Source organism: Apis mellifera, linkage group LG10 (genome assembly GCF_003254395.2).
Source record: "Apis mellifera strain DH4 linkage group LG10, Amel_HAv3.1, whole genome shotgun sequence".
In the NCBI taxonomy this organism is placed as follows: domain Eukaryota; kingdom Metazoa; phylum Arthropoda; class Insecta; order Hymenoptera; family Apidae; genus Apis; species Apis mellifera.
In genome coordinates, this window is record NC_037647.1 from 11,423,838 (window position 1) to 11,445,872 (window position 22,035).

At 25.6% G+C, this 22,035-nt stretch overlaps 3 protein-coding genes and 2 long non-coding RNA genes across 10 annotated transcripts; 3 read left to right on the forward strand and 2 right to left on the reverse strand.

The window, feature by feature from the left end:
• Positions 1–972: 972 nt before the first annotated feature.
• LOC724494 (methionine-R-sulfoxide reductase B1) lies at positions 973–6,856 on the reverse strand. 6 transcript variants are annotated; one of them, XM_006569171.3, is made up of 4 exons: positions 6,838–6,856; positions 4,614–4,713; positions 3,795–3,967; positions 973–1,399 (listed from the first exon to the last, which is right to left on the reverse strand). In XM_006569171.3, exons 2-4 carry the CDS (start codon positions 4,697–4,699, stop codon positions 1,245–1,247), a joined length of 414 nt encoding a protein of 137 aa, XP_006569234.1. In that variant the 5' UTR covers positions 4,700–4,713; positions 6,838–6,856; the 3' UTR covers positions 973–1,244. The 6 variants fall into 6 exon arrangements, with proteins under 6 accessions (XP_006569234.1, XP_001120023.2, XP_016769997.1 ...); XM_001120023.5 differs by lacking the exon at positions 6,838–6,856 and adding an exon at positions 6,622–6,771; XM_003251284.4 differs by lacking the exon at positions 6,838–6,856 and adding an exon at positions 6,622–6,773 and having other exon boundaries at positions 1,164–1,435.
• A 49-nt stretch (positions 6,857–6,905) lies between these two features.
• Positions 6,906–9,989, forward strand: LOC410184 (F-box-like/WD repeat-containing protein TBL1XR1). The gene is made up of 6 exons (XM_393667.7): positions 6,906–7,231; positions 7,525–7,812; positions 8,476–8,822; positions 8,888–9,232; positions 9,326–9,694; positions 9,821–9,989. The coding sequence occupies exons 1-6, from the start codon at positions 7,174–7,176 to the stop codon at positions 9,950–9,952; spliced, it is 1,539 nt and encodes a 512-aa protein (XP_393667.1). The 5' UTR covers positions 6,906–7,173; the 3' UTR covers positions 9,953–9,989.
• A 1,112-nt stretch (positions 9,990–11,101) lies between these two features.
• On the reverse strand, positions 11,102–15,620 carry LOC100576130 (diuretic hormone 44). The gene is made up of 3 exons (XM_026443316.1): positions 15,483–15,620; positions 12,437–12,844; positions 11,102–12,338 (listed from the first exon to the last, which is right to left on the reverse strand). The coding sequence occupies exons 1-3, from the start codon at positions 15,588–15,590 to the stop codon at positions 12,309–12,311; spliced, it is 546 nt and encodes a 181-aa protein (XP_026299101.1). The 5' UTR covers positions 15,591–15,620; the 3' UTR covers positions 11,102–12,308.
• A 46-nt stretch (positions 15,621–15,666) lies between these two features.
• On the forward strand, positions 15,667–17,558 carry LOC102656431. The gene is made up of 3 exons (XR_412539.3): positions 15,667–16,574; positions 16,889–17,051; positions 17,250–17,558. It is a non-coding gene; the product is annotated as an uncharacterized LOC102656431 (long non-coding RNA).
• An 877-nt stretch (positions 17,559–18,435) lies between these two features.
• Positions 18,436–21,084, forward strand: LOC102656404. Its single transcript, XR_412538.3, has 3 exons — positions 18,436–18,898; positions 19,007–19,602; positions 19,698–21,084. It is a non-coding gene; the product is annotated as an uncharacterized LOC102656404 (long non-coding RNA).
• The last annotated feature ends 951 nt before the right edge of the window (positions 21,085–22,035 follow it).

The following is a 22,035-nucleotide window of genomic DNA, read 5'->3' on the forward strand; positions in this document are numbered from 1 at the left end:
TTAGTGATCAAAAGTACAAAAATGTATTAATATGCCTTGTTATAATAAAAGCAAGTATTACTTATAAAATTCTAGCTATCTTTATTATTTTAATATTTTAAAAACAATATAATATTTTATTATACATAAAAATAATGTAATGTTTTGCATCTACATCTTGATTAGTGTTCTAAGTGCATTTATGTATTCTTATAAGAAATGTATTATTATCAGTTTAAAACTATGAAATAGGTTCCTATATACCAATCAAATATGTATATGTTTTCAATATTTTTTTTATGATGTTTTTGAAAATGCTTTGAGATCTCAATTATAAAACAAATCAGGCCTAGCAGTGAAGCCGTTAATTTATTCATATGTCACTAAAGATTTTGGCTTCAAAGTTTTAATAAGAATTCTGTACCTCTATTTATATGAAATTGGCATCTATTATCTAATGAATATATTTGGTAAAAATCTGGTTTCTCAGGAAAACTACTAATACTTAACAGTGTCGAATTTAAAAATGAAAGAAAGCAGCAAATGAATAATGAATTATTGTAAAAATTATGCCTAGAATTTGCGTATATATTATACTGTAATACCTTTTAGTTTGTTTTGAAACGTTAAAATATAAGGAAACATTTTATAACAAAATATTTTTCTTTTTTAAATGAAATCCTTCCTTTCATTTTAATACTAAATAGTAAAATATTGTTTTAATAAATATAGAATTAAAAAATAATTTTTTTTAATATTAAAGGATTATGTCAGAAATAATTATGCGAAATAAAGTTATTATATAATTATTATTTTTATATATTATATCCATTATATGTAACATGAAAAAATAACAGAATGTTTTTATAAATTATTTTGTTTTGTTTCTTAAATGTTTTATATTAATTTATGAATTTTTATATTTTATACACACTAAATGTAATATTTTAGATTTTCATTTAGAGTGTATGTACAGATTTGAATTTATTCTAAGAGATTATAATATAAATATTTACTTAACTTTATCATTATAAATATACATTTTATATAATAATCTAACAAATGGAATTAAATTCAGAATCTATGATGCATAAATAAAATATAGAATATATGTATTAAAATTTAACATAAAAGAATATTCATAATTTAAAATATTAAATAAAAAATATAATTTTTGTTTTCTCTTACAGAATAAAAAATAAAAAATGGATAAAATTTTTTAAACATTTTCAAAAATTTTGAGAAAAATTTGTGTTTTACTAATTTTATGATGTAATCTTCTTCTCTTCTCCTGCTGGATGGAAGTTTATAGATGCTGAATTGATGCAAAATCGCTTCCTTGTTGGTTTTGGTCCATCATTAAATACATGTCCCAAATGTGCACCACACTTTGAACAGGTCACCTCGGTCCGCACCATATCTGGGTTTGCGATCAGCAGTAGTAGATTTCCACCAACTGTCAATGGTGAGAGTGAAGTGGTGGTAGCGGGGCAATAGGAAGACAAAGGAAATAGAATTATAGAGTGTGATTAAACGCAGACCAACACCTTTGTTTATGCACTCTAAATGTTTTCCAGTTATAGCAGCATCAAAAAGAGTAAACTAATATTAATAAAAGCAACAGGATGATTGCAATAAAAATTAAAATCAAACCTTTATAACCTAAATAAATTTCAAAGAAAATAAAAATTTTAATTAAAAATAAATATATATTTTATCAATTCTATATAATAATTATTTATCAATTCTAAATAATAATATAAGAAATAGCTACATTCTAATTAATACCCATAATCTTGTTCCTTGTTTTATTCATCCATCGTAGTTCTCTCCAAATTTCTTCTTGAATCTAACTGCCTTGGTATTGTATCACAAAATTCAAAAATATATTAAAATAATCCCGAGAAATATTTGCCTCATTAATTAGATGTATATTTAGATAGATAATATATTTTTATAATACTATTTAATAAAAAACATTTTTATTTAATTATCACATTAAAACACAGATATTTACATATTACACTTATTACTTTTACATATTACAATTATTACAATCTTTATATTTGTAAATACCATATAGCTACCATTTCAATAACTAATCACTTCAATAACTAAATATTAAAACCATAATCTACTTAATATTGCATATCATACATTTTTACGTGTATATTTTTACACAAAAAATTTAATATATCTAATATTAATAAATATGTAAATTATTTATTAATTAAAATAAAATTATAAAAAATAATTTTAATATAAATTTAAAAATTTCTATGTAATTTTTAAATAAGCGAAGAATTTAACAAAAAAAAAAAAGTTTTTTTAATATAGAATAAATCCGTAATTATAATTAACTGAGTAGGAGATAATATTTAAAATTAAAAAATATTTCATAAAATTTTTCGTTTATTCTTAATTTTTGAAGTTTTTAAAATTAAAAATTAAATTGACTTTAAAAACTGTTTCTATCCAAAAAAATACTAATTAGTTTTCATAAAATTTTGATAAATAATTAGATATACATATATTTCTTAAATTAAAAGTATTTGCAATGGATTTATTATAATGGTAAAATAAATTAATTCGTTAAATAATCAAATTTTATATTTTTTTTATTTTTATTTATGATATATTAAAAAATTTAGTAAATAATTTTTGCAGAATTTGAAAAAAATTAAAAACGATTAAACATTACAATTCGATCATTTTTAATTCACCGAACAATTATGTACGTATGAATTATTTTTAATTATATTTATAACGCAATAAAAAATGAATAATTTACATAAACATTTTATAATTCTTTTTATCAAATGTTTATAAATATTAATTTAAATAGAGGAAATTTTCAAAATCAATTTTCTTAAAAACGAAACATAAAACGAAAAAAAATGTTATATCAAATTTTTTTCTTATTGCATATAAAATTGTCCTACTTGGTTATATTAATTATTAATTCATCCATATAAAATATAATCTAATCTAAGCTTCAATTTTATGATATATAATAATTTTATTAAAATCAAAAATTTTTTTCAATTATATATAGCAAAGCTAAATAAAAAAATATATGATTAGCAAAAAGTTATAATTTATTTTTTTTTTTACATATAAAAATAAAATACAGAGAAAATGATTTTTAATGCATAATTTTAAATTATACTAAATGATGTAAGTCTAACACAAATCACACTCTAAGCATTAACATGCAAGGAAAAGGATAAAAGGAATGCCTTTTATACATTATAACTTAAATGATAAAAAATTATATAAATAATAATGATATTATAAATATGCAAATTATTTTTATTCTTATAAATTAAAAATATATAAATATTTGTAATAAAAATCCAATAATATTGAAAATTTCATGCAGAAAAAATATAATTGTATTGTATATTTTAAAATTATAATATATTTTATATCAAATATAAAATTTGTTTAAAGATTTAATAAAATTAAGTGATATATATTATATGGAAGGCTTAAGGATAGAAGAACTAAAAGTATAGGAAAGGTTTTGTGATAGAGTGAATGTGAGAAAAAATGAAGAATATTTAAGAATGGTAAACAGATAAAACTCCAAACTGTGATAATGTACAATTTATGATAATGTATAGTATTATGTATAGTATTATCATATAAAAATTAAATTTCATAATACAGAGTTTATCTATGTACCATTTAAGCAGATATTTTTAATTAATGTAATGATATGCATAATATCTAATACTATGTTATTATATTAAAAATCCGAGCATAATTCTAAAAAAAATTATCAGTAAATTAAAAATTTCATATACACTTACCATGTGAAGTATCTTTGGTTAGCTTGACTCGTCCCTGATCTAATACTTCATTGAATGCAGGCCAACCACAACCACTGTCGTACTTTGTATCAGAAGAAAACAACTCTTGATCACAAATTATACAGGTGTATGTGCCTTTTTCATAGAATTTGTTGTAGCAACCAGAAAAAGGTCTATATAAAGGAACAAAAAAAGTTGAAAGCATCAAGAAGCATACTAGGAAGTTAATTATGAAGATCTATACTTTATTTTTAAACCACTTGGTCATGACGCAAAGTCAAGCCAACACATGCTCTTGAAAAAGTTATTTTAGTCTCACATCACCTAAAAGTAAACCAGTTTCCACCATACGGACAATATTTTTGGAAAATTGTATCATATGTATCAAATGTTGTAATTTATTTGAATCTTTGCGATTAAAATTTCAATAATATAACATTGTTAGTTAAATATTATATATAAAAAAAAATCAATAAATCAAATTTATTTATTATAACATTTATTATAACAAGCCTGAAAAATTTTGAAGTAAAAAAATCATGAAGATATACTATTAATGGATTATATATTATATATATGAAAATAAAATAATCTATATTTAAATTTTGATTTAAAAATTTTGAATCTTACAAATTATTGTTTACATACATATACCATATATAACGATAGCAAAATATTCATATTATAGAAAATAATTATAACAAATTTTCTAATAACATCAAAAATTAATACAAATATGTGGTTTATAAAATAAATAAGAATAGTATAATTCACAATATAACTTTATAAATAAATAAATTAAATTTCCATCACACGTACCTCTCTGTACCCTTTTCCTGTGTGACGTGCCATTGTAGCGGCGTCAAACGTTTTTTTAATTCTTCTTTATCGATTTCCACAGTCATTTTCCTAATTGAGCCTTAAAATAAGTTAAAAAAAAATGCAATAATAACAATTTTAATAACACAAAAAAAGAACGCGGGCAGCTTGCCGCGCTTTCCTCACAACTATGCAACTATACACCAAGAGAACAGAAGCGGCACTGCTGCCTACTCCTTTGAAGCATGGATGATCAGATTTCGTGACCTTGAGTCAACCAATCAGCTTCTTTGGCAAATAGATTTGATAATTATGCTTTCGTAGTTACACGTGACTTCTATATGGAAAAACTAAAATGATGTGATCTAGATATACAAATTTATGGATTTTTATTTTTTGATAAATAAGAAGAGAGAAAATATAAAAATTCATTTATATATCGATTATTTAAAAATTAGTAAAGCATTAATTATTTAACAAATATATATATATATAATTCTATATAATAAGTATCTATAAATAATATATATGATATAAATAAAACATATAATTTTCTATCAATTTCTATAATTTAATAGATTTATATTATTTTATAATATATTAACAATAAAATATAATGAATATCTCATATTTTAAAAATCTATATATTAATTGATCATACTATTTATAAATTTTATAATTTTTGGGAAACTTGAAGATAAAAAATTAAAATATACGATAGATTTTTTTTAGATTTTATTAAGTTTTAAAATTTTCCAAAGAAATTATTAATTATAAATCCAATGAAATTATTTATATTACTATTATTATAAATTCAAGTAGATTATAATAAAGTAAACAATTAAATACAAATACATAATGAGTTGTATTAATATTTTTATAATTAGATATTATAGATAGATATTATAGGTAGTATTACAGTGACAATGCTTAAAATGTAATTATTAAACAATAAAAAAAAATAATCAAAAATTATAATTATTAGTATAATTAAATTTAATATTTAAATTTCCTAAAGATTAATATTTTAAGGTTATTCATTTATAAATATATTTGTTGTACGTTATATAGAAAAATATTTAAAAATAAATACATTTTACTATATTTATTATATTTTATATTCATCAAATATCATTAAATTTTAAATATTGGTTCAATATATGAAAAAAATAAATAAAAAAATTTTTATTATAATAAATTTTTATATATTTTTAATCTTAACAAACGAAAAATAGAAAAAAAAAATTAAGAGATATAAGGATTAAGAGATATGATTAAAGAAAAAATCTTAAAATATAAATAAAATTTTTGCATTTTAATTTCTAATGACAAATTTAAACAATTTAACAAAATTATTAATAGGAATTACAATTATTAATGTGAAATAAAAAATATTTAAAATTAATAAATTAAAGTAATTAAAACAATTATTAATTTAAAATAACAATTAAATTTGTTATTAATGTTGTTATTAATTTTTTAGAATACGTATTTTAGAATCATTTATATTTAATTCATTTATTTCTTTAATTTTAAGGAATGAAAATTTATTTTAGAATTTGTTGAACTCAATTTATATAAATGAAAATTTCGAAACATATGAATTATATATTGTTATATTATTATTAGATATATGTACATATATATACATTTTATACAGAAATATATTTTTTATACATTTTAATATTTTCGTAATATTAAAAATATAAATGATTCTTGGCACATTTTTTAACTAATGTAAATTCTTAAAATTTTTCGTACATGAAAAAAACTAACCTCTTAATAAATAAATATATAAATAATATTTTTTTAAATAAAAAAAATTAATATAAATTATTCATCTTAAATATAGAATTAAATATATGGTTACTATATTATTCTTTCAACATCAATATATATAGAAAATAAGGAATTTTTTATTCAAACTAACCTCATAAAAATATTAAATTTAATTAATGTTTAAACAATATTTATAAATATAATTTAATTACGAAATTGTAATACGAACCTCCTCGGAACATTAAATTTGGTGTAAATACTCTTAAATGTTGTAAACGTGTTAACAAATTTCTATAAATGGTATTCATTATTGAAATATTTAAAAATTTCAATAATAATATGTAATTTTGCATAAACACCTATGACTTATTTTTAATTTAAAACTATTCTATTTATTGAAGTGTTGCATATAAACAAATATCATATAATATAACTATAATACTACCAATGCTAGATCATTGTTGTATTCCGTTGCATAAGTACACTTCTTATTGTTTACATAATCCATTTGAAAACATTATATGAATGAAGTCTAATTATTTATCCTTTTCTTTTTCACTGTTTTAAAATAAGATAAAATTATAATTGAAGTTAGCGATGTATCTTTTTAGAACACACTATTGTTCGTATTTTTTGACCAATGGTAAAGTCTCATGTGTAGTGTGTCTATGTCTTATAGTGATCTCGACGCGGCAATCTCGGCGTCCGACCTAAGTCAAAGTGATTTTTAGGCGCAACTTTCAATAAATATGTTGTGCTAGTATCGCGAAAGCAAAGAACGATGAGCTTTTCTAGTGATGAAGTCAATTTCTTGGTTTACCGATACCTTCAAGAATCTGGTATGTTTTTAGAGTAATTCATAACCTTTCTTTAAATAATTTAGACAAATTTCGTATTCCTATTGTTTATATACATCTATCATATTTATATGATATATATATATATATTTTTATAATAATAATTATCATTAATAAAATTTTATTAGTTAATAACATATTATAAAATATAGATTAAATATGATTGAAAGAGGTTATTTGAGGATAAATATAAGCATTTAATTATTAAATATATTTATTAAATTTATATATAAATTATAAAAGAATTGTAATTTAGATTGTATATTTTTTTCAAGGATTTCAACATTCTGCATATACATTTGGTATAGAATCACATATATCACAAAGTAATATAAATGGAGCATTAGTACCACCTGCAGCACTTTTATCAATTCTACAAAAAGGACTTCAATATACAGAAGCAGAGATATCAATAGGTGAAGATGGAACTGAACAAAGAATGGTAGAATCTCTTTCTCTTATTGATGCTGTTATGCCAGATGTTGTGGCATCAAGGCAAAATCAAATTAATCAACAAAAACAACAAGTGAAAACAGAAGTCCAAGACACAAATGGAGAGGAAGGTAACTTTATTTATTTATTATAACAATTTTTATAATAATGTATCATATAATTCATTAAATCAAGAATTATTTTATTATCCTGGTACACCCTGGTCTATAAAAATATTTAAATTTAATAGACCTCCTTATTAAACCAGGTATATTAATGGACTGCTTTAGTTGTCGGATTGTTATGAGCTAATATTTTTTGTTATAACAGTTAAATTAAAATATGTTAATATATTTGTATATTATATATATATTTTTTATTTCTTTAGTAAATTTTTGTTAATATTAAGATATATACTGATATAGCAAAATAAAGCTCATTTTTAAAAATATAACATGTCCGTAAACTAGAAGCAAACAATTATATTATTAATATATATGTAATCTGGAATGAAGAATTAAAATTTTAGAAATTAATTATTTGCAAATTAATTCAATAGTATGATTAATTTAATAATATCAAGATAACAAAAATAATAATACAAATATAAAATAATATGAAAATAAGTGTTAGTAAATATTATATTAGTGTTAGTAAATATTATATAAAGATTTTAATATTAAAATTTTTTAAATACTCTCTTTATTTCTTTATTTTAAATTACATATATAATTATAAAAAGGAAAGGAAAATTTTTATTTAATAATTGTTATTAACTTATAATTTATTTTCAGTTGTTACTTCCAATGAAGGTGTAGGCACAAATGAAAGAGGAGGAGATAGAACAGAAATGGAAGTAGATGAACAACAACAAGGTTCAGGCAGAGGAACTAATGCTAGCGCTGTTGAAATTCCAGACACTAAAGCTACAATATTACGTGGTCATGAATCAGAAGTTTTCATATGTGCATGGAATCCAACAACTGATCTTTTGGCTTCTGGTTCAGGGGATAGTACAGCTCGTATCTGGGATATGTCTGGTAGTTCTCAGGCTCCAAATCAACTTGTCCTTCGTCATTGCATACAAAAGGGTGGTACGGAAGTACCAAGCAATAAAGATGTTACTTCATTAGATTGGAAGGTAAAATTATTTTTTTTAAATTACAAAATAAAAAAAAAAAAAATAAAATTTATTTTATATTTCAGTGTGATGGTACTTTATTGGCTACAGGAAGTTATGATGGTTATGCACGAATTTGGAAAACAGATGGCAAATTAGCATCTACATTAGGTCAACATAAGGGTCCAATTTTTGCATTAAAGTGGAACAAACGTGGAAATTATATATTAAGTGCTGGAGTTGATAAAACAACAATCATATGGGATGCAGAAAGTGGACAATGTACTCAACAGTTTAGTTTTCATTGTGCACCTGCCTTAGATGTTGATTGGCAAACAAATACATCATTTGCTAGTTGTTCCACTGACCAATGTATTCATGTATGTAAACTTAATGTTGATAAACCAATCAAAAGCTTCCAAGGTCATACGGTATGTATATAGAAATATAATTATATTTTTTAGTTTATAACTAAATATTTATTTTTTTAAAACATAAAGAGTTTCTTTTTTTTTTAATTACAGAATGAAGTTAATGCTATAAAATGGGATCCTCAAGGCAATTTATTGGCTAGTTGTTCAGATGATATGAGTCTTAAAATTTGGTCTATGAAACAAGATACATGGGTACATGATTTACAAGCTCATAGCAAAGAAATATATACTATTAAATGGTCCCCAACTGGACCTGGAACCCATAATCCAAATATGAATTTAACTTTAGCTAGTGCATCATTCGATTCTACTGTAAGATTATGGGATGTTGAAAGAGGTGCATGTATACACAGACTTACAAAACACACAGAACCAGTGTATAGCGTAGCATTTAGTCCAGATGGCAAATTTCTTGCTAGTGGGAGTTTTGATAAATGTGTTCATATTTGGTCTACTCAGGTAAAATAATAATTTTTTCTGTTTCTACTTGTCTTAAGAAATTCTACTTAAGAAATTATATACATTTCATTATATATTTTATATTTCATATTCATTATATTTCATTATATATATTTAATTGTGTAGAACGGTCAATTGGTGCATAGTTACCAAGGTACTGGAGGAATTTTTGAAGTATGTTGGAATAGCCGAGGTGACAAAGTTGGTGCTTCTGCATCTGATGGCAGTGTATTTGTTCTTGATCTTCGTAAAATGTGATCGCAATTAAATAATAGATTATACTTCATTTCTTGGACTTATTATGATTCTAAGTTACCTTCAATATTTTTCACTTTATTTTCGTTTAATTCTTCATTCGAAATATTAGCCACATTTTATACTTACTTTATTTTATTTGTTTGCGCTTGTTGAATATAATTTCATAGAATATTAATTATTTATATATAGATAAAAATGATTCGACAATTTATGAGTTAAATAAAATTTAAGCATAAATGCAAATTAAAAAATGTGGCTTTTTATAGATTTTATTTTCCTAAGATTATTCTGTTGAAGAGGTTTATAAAAAGTATTGTACATTAAATATTTTCAATGATACTCTGTACAATTTGAAAAAATTTGACAGATATATTTCAGAGAAAAATACTATTTTCGTTCACTATAAGTGAATGAAATAATGTTGTAATTTTAATTATAATATTAAGCATTATGTGAACATCGATAATAATAAGAAATAAAATAAATCTTTTTAAAAAAATAGTATAATTAAATGATTTATTTTTCTTGTATCATTAAATGAAAAGGTACAATTAGATTATACACAAATATAATTTAAATTAAATTTATTTCATTTATATCCAATTACGCATTGGATAATTAACACAAATCATACAAATAAAAAGAACTAAAATGAAAATAAATAAATACACAATATCGTACATAGATTTAAAATAAATAAAATCTATTTATATGTTATATATAATTTCTTTGCATAATTACATAGTGAAGATTTTTTTGTACATTTCACAAGATATGCATATAATGCAATATATAAATAATAATAATAAAATTTAATTACATTTATTTTTTTAATATTAATATAAATATCGGAAGAGTTAATTTTTGTATATTAAGATAATTATAAAAATTATTTACGAATGCTTAATATAAAAAATTGAAGAACGAAGTAGAGAGATAAACTAAAATAAAAAGAAAAAATATTTTGCAAAATAGCATAATTTAATTTAAAAAATTTGTTTTTATCGTGATTTTTATACAGTATTATTATTTTTGTAAATATTCATGTGCATGTTACATTTTTATTATAATATAAAGTGTATAAAATCAAAAATAAAATATTTTAATAAGATTTTAATAAAATTTACAAAAATAAATCATATTTCGATGTTTTACATAAGTACAAATTTGATAGAAGAAAACATATTATGTCTATTAATTTATGGTACTTATGAAAGGAACTGTTTACCGATTTTTTTAAAATACATACGTGTAATATATTTCTTTGGTAATAAAATATATAATTCATTAGATCATTACTTGATTTTCTTCGAAGATATTAAGAGAAACAAAAGACGTGCTGATTACAAAGTTATTAACACAAATAAAATATATAATAAAAAATAATTTGCATATATATATTTAAGATATGGAATATTAATTCTTAATTACATTTATTCCTTTCATGATTAAAGTTTGTCGGGAACAAAGCATTTGATCTATTTAAATAATTGCATTACATTAAATTTATAACTATTTGGATCTATTATATTTTGGAAATAGTTTGAAATTATTAGCAAAATATTGCATGATTCAAGAAACTTTACTGTACAATAGATAAATACAATTTTATAATCTTTTTCCATAGTTAATTTCAATTAAAAGTTACAATATTTACGTTTTTAAATTATTATTTATAATAAAATAGTTTATAACATTTCTATCATTGTGTTCGTAAAACTTAATTCTAATGTGAAAAAACATTTACGTTAAATTACATCCAATATTGGATATAAAATGTCTTCTATATAGATTGTTGGATTGGGCAGACTTTGTGGGATCACAACGCATAATACTGTTTTGTTTCATATACATATTTTTGCGCTATTGAAAAGGAAGAAATAGAAAAAGATAAAACGTTCAAATTATAACATTAAATTTCAAATATCAATAAGAAAAATTACTTTATATTTTTCATTATTATTTCTACTTTCTTCCCTTTCTGAATGCTACAAAATTAAACTAGTTACGATTAAAATTAAAACGAAAGTGAAAAAATAAATACTGTTACATTCTATTTTTTAAATTTTTTGCTTTCTACGAATATATCATGCGCGAATACTAATATTTATTTTACGCTTGACACATGAATAATTTGCATATAATTCATGAATGAAATACGTATTAAATAATGAATTTTGCACGCCACAAAATGTATAGATACATGTTTGTATACATATATATATATATATAATATATATATATATAACCTGAGGAATATGACGAATAATAGATAAACTATATGCAATTCATTAGCTTTAGATAAAAAATCGTAATATAGCGAAAATTGATTGTGAGTGCTCTTCTTGAGTGTCGATTACAGTAAACGTAGCTCATTTGTTTGCGCCTGAAAATTTTAAATTTCATTTAATTTTTTTACGAAAAAATTTTAGGAATAAATTTGAAATTTCACAATGAAATTAAATGTTCCCTCCGAATAATTACCCTTCGCGTTTGATCATCCTGTCTTTCTCGAAATGCCGAATCGTCGTTATGAAGCCAATCTTGCAATCTTTCGGAAATTCTTTCCGGTGCCACGTTTCGATCATGATTTTTTCCTTGTTGCTCGAGTACGTATTCAAATTCGCTCTTTAGCCTTGAGTCGCCGGTTTTAGACATATTTCCACCATAAAGGGGTAACGATCTTTTTCCAATCGTCTCCAAAAGACGACGATTGGCGTCGATTTGCGCTTGATCCTGTAACGCTTTACGTCTAGCAAGTTCAAGAAGAACTCTTTGCCGTAACACATCCATAGAATTCACAATCGACAATGATCCGATACGTTTTGATTCAAGACGTTTCGTTCGGACTACTGTTGATCCTGGATCATTTCCCGAGTCGAACATTTCATTCTGAAAAATTATAAAATTTTGTTATTAATATTCCAATATTAATTTTTCTCGAAATATAATTTTGCAACATTCAATTGCAATTTATTCGGATTATACGATATGTAAGAAACGAATGTATCTTTTATTTTCATTTTTATAGATCACTTGATTTTCATTTTATTGGGAAATGGAACTGAAATAAAAATTGTAATATTTCATCAATGAAAAAAAGTGTTTATATATTAAAAATTAAAAATTAAATGACATCAAAGTGTTAGAATCCGCGTGGGTTAAAAACCCAAAGAATCGTGCGATACAATAACCTACAATTTCGGTGAAGAAATTACATCTAAAGAATATATAGAATAATAAAAGTCATAAATAATTTAGAATTGGTCACCTATTGTTTATTGCTGTTAATCGTTTCGTACAAGGAAAAAACATCTAAATATATTGCTAAAAAATTCATCGTACGATTCGATCGTAGAATTAATGGATAAAGTCGAGTGAAAAATGTCTTTTCACATTCCTTCTAAATTTGCCCAATATAAATGAGAATTTTAAAACAGTTATATTTCAGTTTCGAGAGAATTGAGCATAACGTCGTAATAATAGGTGAAGATTTTTTTATGAATATTAAAACACTTCACAAAGGATATACGTGGATATTTGACGCGAAAGATGGAACAATTACGCCAACTATAGTACCACGCTTTTGAGTAAAGAACAGAATTTGATTATCGTGGACAATATTACGGTTGAAGTGGCGGGAAAAAAAAAAGGTCATTATGAATTAGAATTAAAGTGGATCGATTGCATATACACACATGTGAAACAAGAAAAAAAGAAAAAAAAAAAAAGAAAGAAATCAACGCAACGTTGCGCAGTTTTCTCTAGCCTACCACCACGCAATATTTCTCTGGTTTTATTGCCAGTTTTATGGAACACACTCGCTCAAGAATATGAGCAAAAAGGGGCGCGTATTAAAAGAGTAGGCCACATAAGTACACACTTACACGCATGTATGGTTAACACGAAACGCTCTGCGTTCACCCATACTTCGAATTTCACACGTTTTCTCGCTTTTCATCCTAATTTAAAATTTCATCCTATTATAAAAAAAATATGTTGGTAAATTTTATTAATTACAACGTTCATTTTTTTTTTTTTTTTAAGTAAAAAGAACTCAAAAATAATTCTATCGATTAGATAAAAATTAAATCCCCCCCCCCTCCCTCCTCCCTCTCTCCCCTCTCTCTCAGCAACTATTTACTTTTCATTTCGCGCATATATCGCTCCGTTCCAAACATTCTTGACATAAATTCTATCACTTCCACAATATGGACGTTAATTAAGAGCATTTCGCGAGATTGTGTTCCCATGACTTGTTCCCGGCAACGATCGCTGTCCCTGACAATGAAATCGTTTTAATTAAACGCACCGAATAGGAAGAATAGAAAGAAAAATATCTCGAGAAATGCAAACGCGGCATTCATATGTCCCATTCAACTTTCTTGAATTATTTCTGTCTTTGAATATATATATATATATATATATATATATATATATATATATATATATATATATATAATGTATTAATTTATGCATATTCGATTGATACTCAAGAAATTATGGGCGGACGTTCCTCCAATTATATTTTCAATTACAGCCCTCTTAACGATAATTTAACCATTTGCGTATTATGCTTTATTATTATTACACGTTTTACACCGCGGATAATTTCTCGCGTTCAGAATAATGATGGTATCGATTGTTTCGGCAACGGGGAGGTATTTCCAATAATCTGTTTATACATAAGGCCTCCATAAAATGAAATCCGGGTCTGACGTGTTATAACGTTTGATTTTCTCTGTTCTGCTACAAGGAATAGATATCCGTTCACGGTGTGAATTCAATCCGCGAGGGGATATATTTTAGTCGAGTTTAAAGTTCGAATGATTGTTAATAGCGAAGTATGCGTGTGTGGGGGAACATCTGCGCTGAGCACGAAACAAGAATGCACGCGGTCGGTCAAGAATTCTTGGTTAGAAGTCGCTATTACCGATTGAAATTTTCTGCGTATATTCCGCGTTTTCAGGAATCGAATCAAAATAGATGGTTAATTAATTCGAAAGAAAATTTTCAAAATAAAAAAAAATGACATTGCTTTAATTTCAATAATAAATTTTTATGTATCGTGGATTAAAATTTGACGTTTTTTAATGTTTCGATTTATTTCACGGTAATTTAACAGTGTCGTAAAAATTTTATATATATATGATAAAATATAAAAAGCTTATTGTTCGTTTTATCACAAGAGCATATGATATGAAAAATGAAATCGATAGAATGAAATCCGACATATTCAATATTTAAATCCACTTTTTAAGGAAAGTATGTCAACCATACTTGACATCCTACCGTTTTACTTATATTCATCGACCTTTAGAATTTGAATCCTAGTTTTATTTATACGCGCAGGACTGGTATGAACGAGAAATATTGGAGAGAATGGAACAAGTGAAAATCGGCATTGAACGCGATCAATAAGAAAATATGGGCGATGATACGGTAGACGGTTTCATTTTTTAATTCGATAACTCATGTCATTGTAATAACTTGAGGGGGGGAGGGGGAGGGAAAGAGACGTTTCTCGTACCTCTAAATCCGGAATTCGGTGATCAACGAGAAGTAAGAGTGGTGGATGATCCCGTGACAATTCTCTTTCGTCGTATGTGTTGTAGGATATGGGATGACATTTAGCCATAGCGACGAACAATAGAGACACTAGCACGCTCATCAACATCATTGTGTTGAGAAACAGGGAACAAGTGTATCTGAAACAAAACGAAAACGACATTTTATTACCCGTTATTGGATTTTTCGGTAAAAAAAAGTTTTATAAAACAAACATCGTGTACACATTGTGTTTTTATTAAATATTTGTGTTACCTCAGTGACAAGATATTAATTAATATTAAAGAAAAAATTATTTTTAATTCTGCATAAAAAACATGAGTAAAAAAGTAGGAATAACAAAGTTAATTCAATATTTTTTTTGAATTAATTATAATTGTATCAAGATTGTATCGATAAAATGTAGTAAAATTCGTTGTTATTGACTGTATGTACATATACATAAGGTTAGATCGAACGTGCGATCTAACCTATTTATCGCTTATTGAAGGTTATTCCAGAAATGGGACGTTTCATGGTGGATAATAAACTCATGGAGAGAGAAAAATTGGTGTGGGATATTTGATAAAGGTTAATGGCACCATCAAAAAGAGGGTGTCAAAAGGACGAAGACCCTTCGATCGGATATTGTAGAATAAACAGGCGTGGTTGAAAGTAACTTCCATAACCTCGATTTATCATGAAATCAAGACAAAAAAGACAATCAAAAGATTGAGAAAACACAGAATTGAATATTAATCCATTGAATAAAAAAAAGAATAACATTTATTCGTAATTATTCGATTATAATCGATCCGATTTTTACATAACCTATTTGGCATTACAATTATTTTCGATTATTATATTTTGAATAAATTATTGAATGTTATTTATAGAAGTAATTTCAATTGTTAAATTTTGCCCTTCATTGGTAGAAAAATCTCTTTCCAAAATTTTAATACGTAAATCGATTCGAGGAATTCAACGTAAAAGATTGACGTTTAACTTTATCTAATAAGTGTGAGTGAAAGTCATGGCCAGCATCGAGCGAAAGGGAAAATCGTTGGAAAAAATAGTGAGTGCACGTGATATTTTGTGAAATATGTATTTCCTAAATTCAAAGAAGGATCTAAGCAAATTTTCTCATCATCAGTTTCGTTATTTAAACAGATGCACTATAATGAAATTATTTCGCTAAATTACGCTAGTGTGCGTAGATCACATTGCATTAATTATCAATTGATTCTATTTCGATATTTATGACAAGTAATAGTGGAAAGTCGCATAATTCGCTGTTATATTATACTTTATCATTTCAAATATAATTGTTATGTTTTCCAAAAAAAAAGCAACAAAGATAATCTTTAAGAATTGTATCACCGTTTGTAGGATTTGGTGACATCATATTTGAGGATTTTTGGAATTGGAAGAAGAGAGAAGGACGAAATAGGATGACACAGTATTTATGGTGTAAGTGACGTAGCTATGCTCGATCTGACGTGACGCATGTTTGAGATTATATGGATAGGTGAAAGGACTGTGAAATATTTGTGTAAGCCTTATTGTACAACGAATTCTTATATTCTTATATTCTTATATTTTTCATTTCTATGAAAAGATGAATTAATAATTTTAATATACGATTTTCAATTCGATTTATAACCTAAATATATAAAATATTGTAAAATGTTTTCGATTGAATTCAGATTGTGTTTTCAATTGTTTTTTTCAATTCTTTTTTCTTCGATAGAGGAATCTTTGGCTTTTCACATTTTTCAAGAAACCATTGTATCATCATTGAGACCAACTTACATCTGTCGAGGAATTATTAAAAGGTTAGCTTTACACATGAGAATTGGAAATAGTATTCCAAAGAAACAGATATTAAGAAAAAAATGCTTATTAAAAAAAGAAATTATGGATATTTGCATAAGATATCCTCGACAATCCTATCCTACAAATTATCCTATAAATATGGGCCTAAACAATGATAATTTGATAAAATGAAAAAACATTATAAAAAGATACTGTATCATTCAAATATTGAAAGGAATAAAAAAATTGCCAATTAAAATTAGGAATATTATTATTAATAATAAGTAACTTAAAATTATATCCGTTATAAAATTAAAATTCAAGTATTTCTTAAAAAATTTACAGAATATTTCATATTGAACTATTGAAACGTGACCAATCAATTATCCATCAGTTGTTTATCTATATATTTCGTTTAATCTTTGTAAACGTTTAAAAAGAGGATTTAAAATTTTAAAATATAATTGTTACATCGAAATAATTATTTTTTTTATATATTTGAAAATTAATTTTATCCGATTAATGTACGTTATTTGAACCACTATGCGCCATCAAAGTATTAAAAGGGAACTGTACTTTGAAACACACAATATAAAGGTTATTTTTAGCTTTTCGAGCCATTCTAACGTTCGAACGTTTTATTTATAGCAAGGAGGCTCGTACGAGAGCAACAAATGAGAAGGTCAAGTTCGGAAGTGAATGAATCTGGGTCGATGTGTCGATATAGACATCGAGAATCGTTGCAATTTCGTCGTCAACATCGTCGCGAGTTCATTAACACCTGGGGCTTAATTTGCGCCTGGTAATTTGGGGTCGCTTGTCCCGCTTTCCAATTACGCCGGTTGGTCGCCTCCGCAAACTCGTCCTTCCTCAATCTCTGTTTCCTTTTTTCTATCATTGTCGCTTATTTTTTTTTTTATTCCTGTGTACTTTGTAATTGGCTAACATTCGTGAAAAAGTATTAAATTAATAGTCAAGCTTGGATCATAACCTCCAAAACGACTCGTCGGTTTAAGAAAAAAAATAAAAGGAAAATTAATTATAAAAATTATATTGTTAGTTATTTTCATACAACAGATATTAATATTATTAATAGAACATATGTTTCAAAAGTTGGATGACAACGTTTCAAAGTTGGTGATAAGTTGTTATTGTTCACCAGTCGCCGCGCCACTATCGTTTTCATTGTCCTGTTTACGGATCGTAACTCTCTATTGATCATGTCGATATTCCGTTTTAGAGGACAGCTAGCTACATTCAAATAAACGAGGATTAGTAAATTTAGCATTTGATACTTCACGGTTTAACCTTGCCTCGATTGATATTGAGGAAAATCGGTAAAATATATTAGTCGATCGAAAAGTAATTTCATTTTCTCACACGAGTGTCGCTAATTGAACGTTTATCCAGCCAACTTCATTCTAAACTGTATTGTTATATATTTTGACACTTCATATCTTATGATTTATTTATAAGAAAAATTCGTTTGATTCTGTGTATGATTGTGTTTTTCTTATCTGATAACAAAAATGCAAGATCAAAAGGAGCATTTTCGGCATATTTTACGTTTTTATAATCGAAAAGGTAAGAATATTCAGGCAAGAAAAAAGTTACGTAAAATTTATAGAGATGTATTAACAATGTATCAAAAATGATTTTCAAAATTTCATTTCAACAATTTCGACATTAAAGATGCGCTACGTTCTGGAAGATCGGTTGAAGTGACGAAGACAAACTAAAGGCATGGATTGAAGCAAATCGACGAATAATAACTCGAGAAATTGCTACGAGATTGAATTCGATTGTTCACGATCATGTGAAACGACTGTTTCATTGTCATAAGAAAGCGAAATTATTTTCCGAACAACTCAATATATGTATTCATTTATAATTTCAATTGTTCTTTCGATACTATAATCTATGTATAACCTCTTTTTGCAGAAGATTAACAAATTTAAAGTTAGTATAGTATATCCATCATATGAGATACACCGATAGATCAAATCGGGAGTGGAGACCTGGGCAAAAAGATTAAAGAAGATTCTTCGTTCAGACTTGGTGCTTAAACTTGTCTCTGAACGCTTTAATTACGGTGGCGGATGGCGACAGTGGGAAGAAGTAGAAGAAAGGGCGAGGAACAGGAAAATATTGCACGAGGCAACAGGCGTGAAATTATTCGCAGGCCGGAATAGATCAGAAACAGAAGGATGCGGGATAGTTGCTGGAAAATAAAGGAAAATGGTGGCCGGCCGGCCGTTTATCGATTAACAATGAGGAATTTTACAAAGGTAGGTTTTTCCACCATCTTTTATGGAGAATGCAATTCTGTAATTTTGCTAAACGATCGTCTAACGAGCAAAAAACTTTTTCCATCTGTAAAAAGGGATAATAGGAGATCGTGAAAGGGAATTAAATATTCCTGTATACAAGATGCCCCAGTTCTTTCCCTCTTTGTCAAAACTTTATCGACGCCCTCAAGTGTGAATAAGAAGAGGACAAAGGATGCATTCTTATCTAAAAATCTAGAAGAAATCTAGTCTATCAACAGTTATTTAACCCTTCTTTTTTCAGACATCACACCTTTTTTTATAATAAATCTAAATGCAGTTGAGAGGAATATTAAGATGAATCAATCTTCTCGCACTCCTACGTAGAAAATTACGAAACTTTAAATGAAGTTCGTTGAAATCGTTAAAGCGGATTTCCTTGTTTTATACGGATGTTTTTATTTACATTAAGTTAACGAATAATAGATAGGCGATCGAGAAAATGGATCAATGGAATATGTAAGAACATCATAGACGGAAAGACACGACGTTTTCTTTTCCAAAGTTAGTTTTTACTCACTTTATGATCATTTTATTTACTCTGTACGTATACTATATTACGTTGTTCAAAACTTTCTACTTTTTTTTTTTTATTCTCCCTTGTCACAACGCAATTTTCATTTTAATTTAAATAATTCTATCAGTTGAATGTGTCAACCGGAAAATTCTTATAATGAATTTCGAAACTTTTTCCATTGTTCATCATCCCCTTTTTAAATATCGAGTGGTTGCTTTTAACTACATCGTGTTATAAAGTTTCTTTATCTATTATTCGTTTCTTTTTTTTTTTCTTTTTCTTTTTTGAAAGAACTAATTCATTTGTACAAAATTAATTTATATCGCTCGTTTCAATTTTTTTTTTTTGAACAATACATTTATTTCACGTCAATAGATGCAATTTGTTTCAATAAATTGCAATCCATTGTACGCTTTCCACGCGTTACATCGAACGATCATACCTTAAATATATCGAATGGTGTAAAAAAATTTCACGAAAAATTTCAATAACTGTGAACAATCGTAACGGACTTGTCGAATCTGTTGCATAAGAGAGAAATAATAAAATCCTGGTGAAAAAAAATAAACAGTAACGATGGTAAAACGATTCATCATCGATCGTTGCTCGTTCGAACGTGATATTCGTTCCGCTAACCTCAAAATTGAAGCTCGCGAAAAGTACCTGGCCGGCCACTTCATTAACACCGTCGAATCTCTAAACTTAACTTCTAAATTTTCCTTCCTTTTTTTTTCTCGAATCGTTTATCATCTTTTCCATTCTCGATTCATTAATAACGAAAGAAATAATACTCGAATAAAGAAGTGGATGAATTATTATTCATTTCACTATAAATCTACGTTTAATCAAATAACGTTTAAATTTTTAAATCTGTTCGACTTTTAAATTCTTACATGATTTAAGTTCGAATCGATTGGTTTCTATCTATAACAAAATAAATATTAATTGTACGAAAGCACTTTAACTTGTAAATTATTTATTAATCAATAAATTAAATATTATTTTAGCATATAACTGCATTAAATTTAAAATTTAATTATATTAATGTAAATTGATAAATAATAATTTGAATTTTAATTAATTTATTAATTGTAATAGTAATGATTTTAATTAGAGTACCATTTTTAACATTATTAGAACGTAAAATTTTAGGTTATATTCGAAATCGATGTTGCTCCATGCTTCATCTATCTTTAAAATCTAAGAATTCTGAGTCAAATCAAGAATAATAATCGAAAGATAATCTTTAAAAATTTGATTCTCCCTGTTATTTCTCCCTGAATATTTCATTTCATTGACAGATAGATTTGTTAACGAAAAATTACGAAAATATATATACAGAATCAGATTATGAATTTGAAAAAAAAAAGAATGAAAAAAATGATGCAAAATTCACTCTGTATGCAAATTAGTTTCACATCGTGAGATATTTCGCAATCAGTGAGGAAGGCAACGTGGATACTAAGATAAAAACTTGCATTTGCCTCCGGGATATCTTGGCGAGTTGTGAAAATTTAACTTCGACAGATTATCGACTCGCTTGATTCGTCAAGGATTATATTCCGATAGTTTCAAAACTATTAATTTACATTTCGATCAAAATTAATGGACGAATATAATGGCGGAAAAAAAAAAAAAGAACTAAGCAAAGAAAGTAAGTTTCCTTTTTAATTATCTTTTTTATTTAAGTAACGAATTGCGCAAGTAATTGAAAATTAATTAACAGATAGACATTTATTTTTATCGCAATTAACGTCGATCTATATAATCTTTCGAAATTATTCCCCGATTTAAAATTTTCAATTAGAAAATATTCGATTTCCGTATCGTATTTCTGCAGGAAAAAAATAATGGGGGAAACGTGGTATTATAATAGT

Bases quoted from the DNA above. Each gene is read 5' to 3' on its own strand.
- LOC724494 (XM_003251284.4), bottom strand. From the start codon at position 6,745: ATGCAAAATTACATATTATTATTGAAATTTTTAAATATTTCAATAATG. The intron at 4,714-6,621 runs GTTCGTATTACA...ACTTATTTTAAG, and splicing joins AAATTTAATGTTCCGAGGAG to GCTCAATTAGGAAAATGACT. The intron at 1,436-3,794 runs GTAAGTGTATAT...CACCATTGACAG, and splicing joins AACCAAAGATACTTCACATG to TTGGTGGAAATCTACTACTG.
- LOC410184 (XM_393667.7), top strand. From the start codon at position 7,174: ATGAGCTTTTCTAGTGATGAAGTCAATTTCTTGGTTTACCGATACCTT. The intron at 7,232-7,524 runs GTATGTTTTTAG...ATTTTTTTCAAG, and splicing joins CCGATACCTTCAAGAATCTG to GATTTCAACATTCTGCATAT. The intron at 8,823-8,887 runs GTAAAATTATTT...TTTATATTTCAG, and splicing joins TTACTTCATTAGATTGGAAG to TGTGATGGTACTTTATTGGC.
- LOC100576130 (XM_026443316.1), bottom strand. From the start codon at position 15,590: ATGGCTAAATGTCATCCCATATCCTACAACACATACGACGAAAGAGAA. The intron at 12,845-15,482 runs GTACGAGAAACG...ATAATTTTTCAG, and splicing joins ACCGAATTCCGGATTTAGAG to AATGAAATGTTCGACTCGGG. The intron at 12,339-12,436 runs GTAATTATTCGG...TAAAATTTTCAG, and splicing joins AGGATGATCAAACGCGAAGG to GCGCAAACAAATGAGCTACG.